Here is a 13,970-nt window from a genome sequence, read left to right as displayed (position 1 = left end):
GTGTGGTTCAGTGGATTGAGCACCGGCCTATGAATGGAAAGGTCACTGGTATGATTCCGGGTCAGGGCACATGCCTGGCTTTCAGGCCAGGTCCCCAGTTGGGGGCATGTGAGAGGCAACCAATTGATGTATCTCTTGCACATTGATGTTTTTCTCCCTCTCTTTCTCCCTCCCTTCCCCTCTCTCCAAAAGTAAATAGAAAAAATCTTAAAGAAATAAAATAGCCTATCATTGAAGATCCTTCATACTGGAGGCTCTCTTCTCTCCCCAGCCCATCTCCCACTGTTCCCTTGGACATCTGCTTAATTTAAGTGATTCTCTCCAGTAGGGCTCTCTTCTTCTGAGAAAAATTTTCAATTAGCAATAATCATGCCTCAGATAAACCTCATTGGCTAAGATACTGCCACTGTACAAAGCTAGGGCTCTCTTCTTTTTTAAAATTATTGAAAAACTTATTGATTTTAGAAAGAGAGAAAGGGAAAGATGGAGAGAGAAACATCAATTTGTTGTTCCACTTATTCATTGGTTGACTCTTACATGTGCCCTGACTGGGGATTGAACCAACAACCATGGTGTATTGGGATGATGCTCTAACCACCTGAGGTACCTGGCCAGGGCCAGGGTTCTCTTCTTTATCTCTCTTCCTCTGCTCCCACTGTTCCCCTGACTCACTTCTACTCAATCTTTATCAGAGTTAGTGCAGATATTGTTTCTTCTGGGGACCTTCTTCCCTATGCACCAATGTCTGGGCTGAGTGAGCTAGGTGACCCAGCAAGAGGCTTACATAACACCCTGAACTTCCTATGGAAGAAATAATGTTTGTTTAGTTGCTTGTTTTTCCTGCTACACAACAATTTCTATGAGATCAGGAAGAAGACAAAGATGTCTGTTCCTACCACTTCTATTCAAAATGGCACTGGAAGTTCTAGCCAGAGTACTTAGGCAAATTGTAAAGGAAGAAATAAAATCATTTCTATTTATAGATGACATGATCTTATACGCAGAAACTCTAAAGATTTTACAGGAAAAAAACCCTTAGAGCTAATAAACAAATTAAGCAAAATTGTAGGATGCAAAGTCAATATTAAAAAATCACTAGCAATGAACAACCTAAAAAGGAAATTAATAAAACAATTCCAGCCCTGGCTGGTATGGCTCAGTGGATTGAGTGCTGGCCAGGGAACCAAACGGTCTCAGGTTCGATTCCCAGTCAGGGCACTTGTTTGGGTTGCGGGCCAGGTCCCCAGTAGGGTATATGTGAGAGGCAATGACACATTGATGTTTCTCTCCCTCTCTTTCTCTAAAAATAAATAAAATCTTTACAAAAAAAGAAGGAAAACAATTCCATTTATAATAGGAATTGTTCAAAAAAGGGTAAAATAATAGGGATAAATTTAACAGAAAAAAGTGCAAGTCATTGAAAAAAATTAAACACCAAAATAAATGGAAAGACAGTCCATACCAATGGATCAAAAACCATAATCTTACTAAGATGGCAACATCCCCCAAACCATCTACAGCTTCAGTGCAATCCTTATCAAAATCTCAGCTGTTTTTTTCCCCCCTCAAAATTGACAAGCTAATCCTAAAATTCATGTGGAGATGTAAGGGACCCAGAGTAGCTAAAATATCCTGAAAAAGAAAACAAAAAAAACAAAAAAAACAAAAACCATGGGGGACCGAACAAAGTTGGAGGACTTACGCTTCCAGATTTCAGGGCGGACTACACCATGCAAGTATGGTGTTGGCGTAAGAAGAGAAATACAGAGTAACGCAGCAGAATGCAGGGGCCAGAAATAAGTCCTTGTATGTGTGGTCCATTAGTTTTTGATAAGGGTACCAAGAATTCAGCTCAATTTGGCACTCTTACCTGCGACTGGATTTACACATGCCTGGCACACAGTACGAGCTTAATGAGTGCTAAACATCACTATTGGTGATTTGGGTGCCATATTAATGTCTCTCATACTCCTATGCATCCCCCAACTTTGGCATCTCAGCACCTGGGGTGGTTAACAGCAGGTCTTCAAATGGTATTTCTTTTGTAATATTCATCAAGTTCACACGTTTCCAAACTCACAGAAAGGTCTGTTGTTGGCAACACGGCTCCCCCATCCACCCTTCACAGTGAGCATGCAGTGTTTGAAAAGGCTCAGGATTTTCCCTCGGAACCCGACTGACAAGCCAGGAAAAGGAAGTTTTTAGAAAAGGTCTTTGCTAGCTCTAAACTTAATTGAAATAAATGCAACAAACATGTGCTTTAATTTTTTTATTTTTAGATATTTTTCTTTATGCATAGAGTATAATTTATTGATTTAGCGGTCAAAGAAGATAGCATTTCCTCAGTTAGGAAGGGCACCTGTCAGAAAGAAAATAGGCCAATGCATTGCAAGATCCCTGTCACAGGAGACCAGCTGTAGCCTCCTTGAGAGCAGGAAGCGTGATAATGAGCGAGTAGCACCTAATTTGCACTTAGGAACCCTAAAAGGACTTTCATCAGCTAAGATAAAACGCTAACACCCTTTGATTTTCTCCCCTCCCCTCTCTACCTTCCCTTTGTTCCTCCATTTCCAAGCTTTCGTTTAGCAAAAGAACAGCTATTGCAAAAGAATTCTAGAAATTCCAGGCAACTGCAAGCAGAAGAGTATGATTTTAGGGCTAGAACATTCTAAACAAAAATTTTTAAGCAGAATACATGTAGGAAATATATCTATTTCGAGCTCAAGACCTTAAAGGAATGGCCTTCTCCTGGTTCTACGCCTTGTTCCTTGGGCCTAAGTGTTGGGAAATGAAGCAGGAATCCGCAGAGCTTGTGTGGGTTTGGACGGGGCTCCTTTTGCTACCCTCACGGAAGCTCAAAGGAGATACCAAAATGGCTTTGCCCTTGCTTTCAATTTGGAAGCTAGGCCACTGACCGCCACTCAGACACACGGGCAGGTCTGTCCTGCTCTTGTTCAGCTCACGACAAATCCTTGTTCTTTGAGTCAGGGTGGAGTGATACAAAAAAAAAGATGGACTTTGGGGTCAAAGAGATCTGGGTTTGAGTCTTTGCAACTTTCTAGCTGTGTGACTTTGAACAAGTACTTTTTTTCTTTGAGTTTGAAATAAATTCTATGAGATAATTTGTGTGAAAGCACATTGCATATGCCTGGTACTTGGTGGATATTGAAACAAAGTACAGGCCCTGGCCAGTGTGGCTCATTTGATTGGAGCATCCTCTCATAATCCAAAAGGCCGTGGGTTTGATTCCCAGTCAGGGCACATGCCTAGTTTGCATGGTCTTTCCCCTGTTGGGGCAGGTAGGAGAGGCAACTGATTGCATCTATGTTTGTTTCTCTCTCTCTCTCCCCAACCCCTTCCTCTCTCTCTAAAAAAAAAAGAAAGAAAAAGAAAAGAAATGACCTCAGTGAGGATAAAAATAGTATGGAGAAAAGATGTCTGAGGAGGAAGAATTTGCCAGTATTTCTCTAGACATATTCAAGTGAGCAGTTTTATAGTGGGATGACATGAGGAGCTGCGTGACCCAGGGGTCAGATCAGGCCTCTTCCATCCCTGATCCTCAATGTCTCTTCAGAGAGGATTCTAACCCCAAGAGGGAGAGATTCCTGGAATCTGAGGTTAAATGTCAATCAGAGTATGTCACTTTCTGTAACAGGACAAAGATTTATGACATCGCTTCCGGGATTTCTTCAACTGTGATATGCACAATTGATTTAAAAAACAGCTTTTTGAGATATAGAGAGAGACTACATTAACGGACAAGCAATTTTAAGACACGTTTGATTTTAGAATCATTAAAATGAAAAAAAAAACATGTTTTGCAATTGAAGAACTATCTAATAGTAATGCTCCCATTTATGACGCATTTGCTCTGGGCCATCTGTCTAGCTGTCATGTTTAGGGTGGCGGGGAGAGAGCCAAACCCACATCATTGGACTCCCAACATAGCGCTACTTCCTCAGATGACAAAAGAGTGCTCTGCAGTTTTTGGTAAGGTGGCAGTGAAGCTAAGGACACAGTGAGGGTGCGGTGGGGAGGGGCAGGGCAGGATGGTGTCGGGGTTGCCTGAAGCATCAGGGATTGCAGGAGATGCCCTGTAGACCTGACTGGAAGGAACTCATAGTGAAGCTGCCAGGGGAGAAATGTGCTTCTAGGTCTGGACTACAGAAGGCTCTTCAGATAGTGGCCAAGACAGCATCAGGGTGGCGCAGTCACCGAATCTTCATCTGGACATCAATAGGGCTGAAGGTCACAGACGCAGAGTGTTTGCCGCTGCTTCTCTTCGGGCCCTGGGCAGAAGAGGAGGCTGGCTTGGGGCCCTTGGGCTCCAGCTCCCGCTTGGCCCTCATTTTCCTGCAATGAGATACGTACACATGGTTGAGTGTCCCCCCTTGTATACCCAGGGGATGGGTTCTGGGAATGGGATCTGGCAAAAAAAATTAACATAGATTATCATAAATCATGTTGCTTAATTGCCAAACACAGAATTTCACAACTGGAAGGGATCTTAGACATTAGCTAGTTTGAGCCTTCTATTTTTTTGTTGTTGTTGTTTAATCTATTAGATATTTATTTAATTTAATTGTTTCCTTTTAATGAATCAGTAAAGTGTCAGATAGTTGGCTGTCTGAAAGACAAAATTGGGGACTTCCTGTCAAGATGGTGGCTCGCCTCCTTGTACCACCATATCAAAATCACAACTAAAATGAGGAACAACCATCACTCAGAACTGTCAGAAATCAAGTTGAATGGGAGTCTGACAACGATGGAATTAAAGAAACCACAGCCTTCCAGACTGGAAGGAGGGGTGAAGATGCAGAATGGACTGGTCCCACATCCACGTGTGGTGGATAAAAATTTGGGAGGGATATCATGGGGGCAAGGAGTCCCAGCCCCACACCAGGCCCCCTAGTCCAGGGTTCCAGTGCCAGGAAGATAGGTCCCCACAACTTCTGGCCGCAAAACCCAGCAGGGATTGAGTTAGTAGAAGAAACTTCTGGAGTTTAAAGCAGTTCCCCTTAAAGAACCCATACACGGACTTACTCAGGTTCGATCTCCTTGAGCTCCATCTCTGGGGTAGCAGCTTGCTGGGCACCAGTGGCATACGGGGAGGAACTGAAGTTTCCGGCATCACGGCGAGAGCTGGGGGGACAGTTTTCTCTCAGACAGAAAAGCAGGCAGAGGCCATTGTCCCTTTCTGAACCCTCCCCCCACAAAGCCATAAGCCAGCAAGCTGGTACCATATCTGAGACTCCATCAACCGGGCTAACACTGTATTGTCCCACCCTGGAGATTCCCTGAGACTTTGTCCCACCCAACTTACTGGTTGACCCAAACTGTTAACAGGGGCTTTTCCATATGAATGGCTGGTCTTGGTTCATGCTTCACAACTTCCTAAATCCTATCAAACAAGCAACAGTCACCTCAGTGAGCCCCTAGCCCAGATACCTCTTATTAAGTGGAGACAAGCAATCTATCAGATGCAGAGTTTCCAACACTGGTTATAAGGGCCCTCAAGGAACTTAGCGAGGACCTCAGCAGCATAGAAAATGATCCGGTCAGAAACAGAGGATCAGATACTTGAAATAAAGAACAATTTACAGGGAAACAACAGTAGAGTAGAGAAAGCTGAGAATCAAATCAATGATTTGGAACGTAAGGTAGCAAAAAACAACCAATCAGAACCACAAGATGAAGAAAAGAATCCAAAGAAAATGGGGATAGTATAAGCAGCCTCTGGGACAACTTCAAGCATTCCAACATTTGCCTCATAGGGGTGCCAGAAGGAGACCAGAAAGCGCAAGTAGCTGGAAATCTATTTGAAAAAAATAATGAAAGAAAACTCCCCTAATTTGGTGAAGGAAATAGACCTGGAAGTCCAGGAAGCACAGAGAGTCCCAAACGAGATGCATGGAAACAGGCCCACCCCAAGACACATTATAAATAAAATGCCAAAGTTTAAAGATAAAGAATCTTAAAAGAAGCAAGAGAAAAGCAGTTAGTTACCTACAGGGGCATCCCCATAAGACTGTCAGCTGATCTCTCAAAAGAAACCTTGCAGGATAGAAGGCATTGGCAAGAAACATTCAAAGTCATGAAAAGCAAGGACCTACAGCCAAGGTTGCTCTACACAGCAAAGCTATCATTTAGAATCAAATGTCAGATACAGAGCTTCCCAGACAAGAAAAACTAAAGGAGTTCATCAACACCAAACCATTATTATATGAAATGTTGAAGGGACTTATTTAAGAAAAAGAAGATCAAAACTATGAACAATAAAATGGCAAGAAATACATATGATCAACAATTGAATCTAAAAAACAAACTAAGCAAACAAGAAGAACAGAGACAGAGAGCATTTTGACTGTTGCCAGATGGGAGGGTGGTGGGAGCATTTTTTTGAAACCAGATGGACTGGGCTTGAGACCCAAGTCTGGCAATCAGGGCTTAGCGACCTTGGTTATGTCACTTAATCTTCCTGTGCCTGTTTCATGTCTCAAAATTGGCGACAACAGTAGTACCCACCTTGTGGGGTTGCTGTGAGGTGTGTATGAGTTAATGCATGTAAGGAGCTCAAAACCATGCCTGGCACATCGTAAGAAATGAATATAGAGATCATCTACCATCATAAATAATATTCATTTTATTATAAAAACAATGCATGTTTACTAGTCCTCAAAAATAAGGAAGCAACAGGCCCTTCCCCTGTAAAAGCCAACAACTGACTAAGTAGCGATCGCATCCGGATACCCTGCTGGTCAACGCCTTTCTGTCACTTGAGCCCTCCGTGGACGAGAGTATGTGCAACCCACGTGTGTGATTCTACTGCACATACCGTCCTTAAACTTTGACAACACACTGTAAACAGCTTTCCTCACAAATAACTATGCTTCTACAATATCTTTTTAAAAATGGCTTTCAGGCCTTCCATGATGTGCTTGTACTTACAGTCTTTTATTTTATTTTATTTTTCTCATTAAACTTTGTTTTAATGGGTCTCAAAATTCTGTGCCAGGTTTTTAGCCAAGTTGTCTCCATGAAAAAGTACTGATCGAAAAAACTAATCCTTTAAAAACTGCCACACATGTAACTTACCACTTTTTCATTTGGGTTTCTTCCCTGAGAAGAATTACCTTCCAGCAAAGTTGTGACTAGAGGTAATAACACAAAATTTATTCTTCATACAATCATGTTATATTATTTTATTTCCTCTTATTTGGCCCCAGAAGGTGGAGTCATGTGTATGTGTCTTCGAGTATCTGTCACCTCAAATGTTCATGGGGCTCACTGACCGCAACCTAGCAGAGGACTCCCCAAGAGAAGAGGATTGAAACGTCCCTCTGTCACCTGTCTGTTATGTAAAGGTGTTTGCCGCAGTGCTCAAGGCCTTTCATCACTGGCATTATCATCATTGTATTTACACTTGATCTTAGCCAAAAGGCCGAAAAGCGATCATCATTATATTTAAAAAATATTTCTGCCAGTACAGAAATATTTGGTCACTATGAAGTTTCCATAGCAGAACAGGTATCAGAAAAGGACTCACGAAGGGTTGAGCATTGGATGATGGACGCATTCACACTGCTGGGCACCAGACAGGCATCTGCAAGTGTTAGTTCCCATTCATCCTGGCATCGCTGAAGGGACCAGACAGTTCTAAAGCCAGGGACATCTCATACCTGTTGTACCTCTTCAGCAAGAGCAGAACCACGGTGAGGAGGAGGATGACAATCACCACAACACCAGCAACGATGGCTCCAGAGCCTACAAGGAGGGCAGAAGTGGAGACGGCAAATGTGCAAACTGAAACGCAGAGAATCATTCAGAGACTAGGATGGGGACCCGCACCGGGTCACCTGACATTCCCACTGGGTCAAGGGGAGAAAGAGAGAATGCTGACGTTCACTGTGGACCCCAAGGCAAAGTCACATGTAGAGTGGCATGCACCTCTACTCACAATGGGGCTTGGGGAGCCACGTGTCCAGCGTGTCACCTGCCAAAACTCTGCCTTAGCAGTCCTGTCCTTATCAGCCTTAACCCGCTGCAGGCTTCTTTTGTGAGACAGCAAGCAAAACACCCTGCTTCTTTTAAGTTTTTTTACTATTATTCATTTTATTTTTTATTTCTTTATTTTACTTTAGTTTTAATTTTTTACTGAATTTATTGGAGTGACTGGTTAATAAAATTATATAGGTTTAAGGTGTACAATTCTATAATATATATGATCTGTATAGTATTGTGTGTTCACCACCCCAAGTCAAGACCCTTCCCTCTTTTTAATAATATGAAAGTAATATGTAGTTTTTGTAGATAATTTTGAATATATACATACAAGCAGAAAAAAGGAAAGGAAGGATAAAGATCCCATTGCCCCAAGAACACTAATTGTCTACACATATATACATTCACCAATGGGATCATGTACATATACATTAAATACCTATCGACCTTTATTAGTCCTATGTCTGGAAATCCATCCAAAGGAAATATTCATAAATATGGAAAATATGCACTTAATAAAGTAGAACCATGTTCTGTATACCATTTTATAACAATGTCCCGATCACCTCTCCCAGTAACTACATATTGTTCTTCGTGCCTTTTTATGGCTGTATAGTACTCCATTGTTTGGATGTGCCATAATTCATTTACCAATTCCCTACTGAGGATATTTGTGTTGTTTTACATTTTGCACTGTTAAAACAAGGCTATCATTATAACATAATATCTCAGGCTCTCATTTTTTTTGTTAATGGTAGCTCACTTTTAAACTTAGATTGTATTTATTTATCTTTAGAGAGAGAAGAGCAAGGGAAAAAAGAGAAACATCGACTGATTGCCCTTCTCACACTCCCAACTGGGGAACTGGCCCGCAACCTGGGCATGTGCCCTGACCAGGAATCCAACCGACAACCTTTCAGTTTGCAGGCTGATGCTCAGTCCACTGAGCCACACCAGCCAGGGCATCAGGTTCTAATTTTAACATCAGCTCGCAGTCCTAATGCCCAACTCTAATTTTAGATTTGAAATCAACATCCTTGTCAGAGTCGATATTGAAAATATTTTTTAAATTATTAAAAGTTTCATACTTTTAACCAATCTATTTGATTCTGAGAAGTTTATCTCAGGGAATAATCCTAAATACAGAAAAAAAATTATATGAATGAAGATGTTTATTACATTATTCATATTCTAAACATGGCAATGATTCAATAAGGTATGGCACACCTATCCCATGAAATATTGTGCTATAATTTAAATGATTATGGAGACTATGGTAACACAGGAACACTTATGGTGATGGGAAGTATAGAAAATAGAACATGATACTATATACATGCCCACAAATACATAATACATACACATTATGTTGGAACCATCAAAATACATGCAGACAGACACAATGTTGACAAAGGAAGTCAAATACAAAAGAGTAATGCATCGTATGATCGCATTTATATGAAGTTCAAAACCAAGTAAAACGCATCTCTGGCTGGAGAAGTCAGAATAGGGGGCTCCCTTGGGTGGTCGGGGACAGGGCTTGCAAGGGGCATCAGGACTTCTGGGATATGGGCAGTGGTCTGTTTCTTGACCTGGGGGCTGGTTACACACGTGTGTTCACTTTGTGAAAATTCACCCTGCTGTGGATTTTGGGGCACTTTTGAGTATATGTAAAGCTTTTATAAAAGGTTTACTTAAAAATTATGTGCAGCATTCAGAGGAGGAAGGACAAGAGGAGGGGTGGGGAATCCGGCGATGGCAGTTCAGTTCAGGGCTGTCCAACCTCGGCCGGGCCAGTCTCTGCCGCGGAGCGGTCCTGGGCATCACAGGATGTTTAGCAGCGTCCCTGGCCTCCTCTCCCTAGATGCTGGTAGCACTTCTCTTCCCTCCCCCACCCAGCGGTGACAACCAGCAGTATCTCCAGACATGGTCAAATGTCCCCTGGGGTAGAATTGCCACATAAAATACAGGCTACCCATTTAAGTGAGAATTTCTGGCAATGAATAATTTTTTAGTGTGTCTCAAATATTACATGGCTTACCCTTATAGTAAAAAAGAAATATTGTTTATCTTCAAGTCTATATCAACTGGGTGCCCTGTATTTGTGTTTGCTAAATCTGATAACCCTATCTAGGTGGGCAAAATCACCCAGTTGAGAACCATTACTTTCAGTGAAATAAAAGCCGAATCATTCCCATCTTGCTGGCAGGGATTCTACCTACCCTGTCCTTCCCTTCAGAATTGTTTTGAGACATCCCTCAGGAGGCCTCTGTATGTCTCCATGCCCGGCAAGAAGCAGGCCAACGCATGGGATGCTGTCCCAAGGGTAACCCTTGCTGGGCTTCCATGGAAGGGAAACACCCTGCCCTTAAGCCTGTTTCCTGCCAGCACCAAGCCTGGAACTCTATCACTGGGGAACACTCCACACGTGTCGGGAGGCCTGTTCCATTCGCAGAAGTATATACCAGGCCAACTGATATGACTGAAATGGACCAGACCTCCCCTTACACAATCAGTTGGCTTTCTGAAGAGTGGCCCTCAAATTTGTCCTCCCAGGGCCCCCTGTTCCTGGTGAATGTCTCCCCTGGGATAACTCATCCCATCGACATTCATTTACTCCTTTGTGAACTGATGGGATGTTTCGGCCTTGCAAAAATAGTATGGAAGTAGCTATACTTTAATGGGACCAATTAGGGACATCTTACAAAAGATTCAAGTTTCCATTGCCCGCTAGACTCCGAACCTCCCTATTAAAAAATAGAAATAATAATAATACTCACTAGGTATTTAGTACGCATCAAGCTATTCTCAGCTCTTTACATAGATGATCTGTTTTAGACCTCACACCTACCTTTTGCGGTAGCTTCGCCAATATCCCCATCTTACAGATGAGGAAACAGGCACAGAGCACTGAAGTCACATGTTCAAGCTCACCCAGTTGGCAAGTGGTGGCACTGTGACCGAGACCCAGGCTGTCTGTCTCCAGAGCCCAGGCTCTTGACTTCTGCACCAGGAGCTGACGGTGACACCTGTCCCACCATCCCTCCGCCAGCTGCCAAGCCAAAAGCAAGTACCACTTACTTTGATACAGAGAGTCTTCTTCTTTGGTGGTCACATTCAGTAAGAAGAAGGGGGTCGTCCCCGTGGGGGCGGCTGTGGTCATCTCGATCCTGGTAAGAATGAAGATGAAATTTTGTTTCAAATCAGAGTCAGCTCTATAACCCCTGTGTGACGCTTCTTCTTGTTGCTATCTGGCTGATTGGAGAATATTCAAGCCTTCGGTTTCTCCCAGCAGCAACTAAATACAGGGCCCTTTACTATATACCGTGGGGAATTCAAAATAATGTCTGACATCTGTAAAGAACTTCATTGCTCAAAGCAATTTAAATTCATTCAACAATAGTTACTAAACTCCTCCTGACTAAGTTTCACACAGGATGAATGTCTAAATTGATCTAGAAACAGTGTGAAGGGGGTTATTATTATTGCCATTTGATGATGAAACTGAAGCCCCCAAAATGATGTGGATCCCCAGGTGTACCCGGTGGGATTTAGCCCAGGACATCTGCCTCCCATGTTAGCAGGCCTTCACCACCCCACAACAACGCCTGAACTGACGTTCCTGCTTTCAAAAGCTTTAGGACCTAAGGAGGCAAAGAAAAAAAAAAGGCAAATGGAAAAAAATAACTATGATTAGTAGTAGTCAATGAGTAGTCCGTAGTCACTGGGTTATGAAAAATGGTTCCAAGGACCAGATCAGTTTGGATGGGCCCGAGTGGTTTGGGGGGGGAGGAGGGAGAGCAAAGGTCCGGTTACACAAAGGCCTCGATGGGAAGAGAGTTAACATGTGTTGAGCATTTCCCACACACCCACCAGGCTCTGTCCCGGGTATCTTCACACACTGGGTGAGCTCATTTCATCCTCTCAGCCATCTACATCTTACGGCTGAGCAAATTGAGGCTCAGAGTGGTCAAGTGAATTGACCAAAGTCACACAGCTCTAAGATGTGGAGCTTAGATTCAAACAGGTTCTCTGGGTGCACGGTGCGCCTTCTTTCCCGGACGCCCCTAGGAATCAACGCTTGTAATCGTGTAATCTTCTACTTGAAGAGTGAGCCAGCAGGCATGCAGTTAATACGATGTCATGCCACCAGAAACAAATGTGGAGATCCTCTACCAAGAACTATATTCCAAGCACAGTGATATTATAAACAAATGCTCTGAACTACCAGCATCGAGAAAAGAAGGGAAACAGACCAGGCTTTGCTTTTCTTCTTCAGAGCAGCCAAGCTTGTCCTATAGCGGCTGACGGTTTGGAGGCCTGTCAGGGATCTCCACCCCGAGGGGAGTGGTCCAGGCCTCTCTGGGGGCCTGAGAAGCCAGGAGGCCTCCCCACAGTTGCTCCCTCTTCCAGAGAAGAGGTATTTTATACACTTAACAAAATGTGCATCAATTTACTTACTTTGTAAAATTTACATTATAATATAATAGGAGCCCATGTACCCAGCCCTCAGGTTGAACAAATGTTTATATTTTCTTGTTCTTTATTTAAAAAAAATAGACTCAGTTGAAATCCTTTTGTATCCTATCCCAGAAAGAATTAAGACCAATGGGTGAAAATCACAAGAAGAGAAGTTTTGGTTCCAATATGGTTTTGTTTTCTAACCTGCAAAATGCTAAGGAAATAAAAGGCAATGGCAGCGGCATTTTGAATGGTGACGCTGTCATGATGAGTTGCTGCCCAGTAACCAGGGCTCCATTATCTTGTGTGAACTTAAGTGCAGGGCTTGGCATTGATTCCTGTTAGCCTTGACTTTGTTGGTTTGGGGCCTCAGGAGAAGAGAGAAACTCCAGCTCCATGAAGTATGGTGCTCTAAGGAGGGAGCTGAGGAGGGATTCACCAGAACTTCCTGAGGGCTCAACTTTCTTCTCCATCTCCACTGAGGGCAGAGACAGAGGAAATGGCCAAACATCTCCAAGGCAGGCAAAAATCCCAAAGCAACTGGTAGAGTGTGAGGGCTGCTGGGTGAGCAGGGGAAGAACAAGTCCCAGATTCTTGGGGTGAGAATCAGGAGACCAGGGTCGCCTTTCCCACTCATTTTGCATGTGACTTTGGGAAGTTCCCTCCCCTCTCTGGACCTTGGTTTTCCCTTCTGTAAAATGGTCCCGTGTGAAGATGATCTCTAGGGGCTTTCCAATCTGTGCTTCTATTGCATGCAACAGGCATTCCTATCCTAGCTTAAGAACCAGCGTCTTCCAAAAGCTCATCTTTCTTTGCAGATACCAACTACTCGGGGGGTGTTAGGAGAGGGAAGGTGGCATGCACAATTCATGCTGGGAGGCAGGAATACTTCCCCGGAGGCAGTGAGACTGGAACACACTGAGGAGAACTCCACACAGGGGCTTGGCGTGGCGGCAGCCTTGCGATGGGACGAACCTCCAAACACTCTGTCGGGTACATGGTAACCCAAGTCTGCCTGAACCCTGAATGGCCACCTCCTACACTCTCCATTTTCCATTTCTTTTGGGTTCCACATCATCTCCCCCACTCCAGCTGCCCTGCCTGTGCATGGCTCTGTCCCATTATGTGTCGCAGCTCCCAAAGGTGGGATCTAAATTGGCGTAATGCTCCCCTGAACTTGGGGCCATTCACCATTACATAGTGAATATGTGTTCCTTATGGTTGGTTCCCAGAAATTCAGATGCACATTTCTGGTTTCAGTTATTCTTTTATCCTCCCATCCACTCATGCACCCACCTACCCACCCACCCACTCTGCACAATTTACCTCCCACCCGTCCTTCTGTCCATCGGCCCTGTCATTCATTCAGCCGGCGCCCACCATGCACATAGCACTGTGAAGGTCGGCAGAAGGGCCATGAGGATCACGTCCCTAGAGCTCAGACAAGGAGGATGAGAAGTGAAATTATCTCCTTTGAGAACCTTCCCTTTGATCAACAGTTATTGGGG

The 13,970-nt window shown here is 43.5% G+C and overlaps 1 protein-coding gene and 1 pseudogene across 2 annotated transcripts in view; both read right to left on the bottom strand.

Moving 5' to 3' along the window:
- Positions 1 to 285: 285 nt before the first annotated feature.
- LOC112299682 (U4 spliceosomal RNA) lies at positions 286 to 418 on the bottom strand (annotated as a pseudogene).
- Positions 419 to 2,262: 1,844 nt separating this feature from the next.
- NCMAP (non-compact myelin associated protein) overlaps positions 2,263 to 13,970 on the bottom strand; it is a 32,191-nt gene continuing 20,483 nt past the window's right edge. For both annotated transcript variants that reach the window (XM_045190375.3, XM_024554806.4), the window contains exons 2-5: positions 11,083 to 11,171; positions 7,680 to 7,764; positions 5,044 to 5,142; positions 2,263 to 4,353 (exon numbers count right to left, since the gene is read on the bottom strand). In XM_045190375.3, coding sequence (XP_045046310.1) covers positions 4,212 to 4,353; positions 5,044 to 5,142; positions 7,680 to 7,764; positions 11,083 to 11,164 — 408 coding nt within the window. In that variant the 5' untranslated portion in view covers positions 11,165 to 11,171 and the 3' untranslated portion in view covers positions 2,263 to 4,211. The remainder of the gene's footprint in view (positions 4,354 to 5,043; positions 5,143 to 7,679; positions 7,765 to 11,082; positions 11,172 to 13,970) is intronic.

The sequence above is a fragment of the Desmodus rotundus genome, chromosome 3 (assembly GCF_022682495.2).
Source record: "Desmodus rotundus isolate HL8 chromosome 3, HLdesRot8A.1, whole genome shotgun sequence".
Classification (NCBI taxonomy): domain Eukaryota; kingdom Metazoa; phylum Chordata; class Mammalia; order Chiroptera; family Phyllostomidae; genus Desmodus; species Desmodus rotundus.
This window is presented reverse-complemented; position numbering and strand designations above follow the sequence as displayed.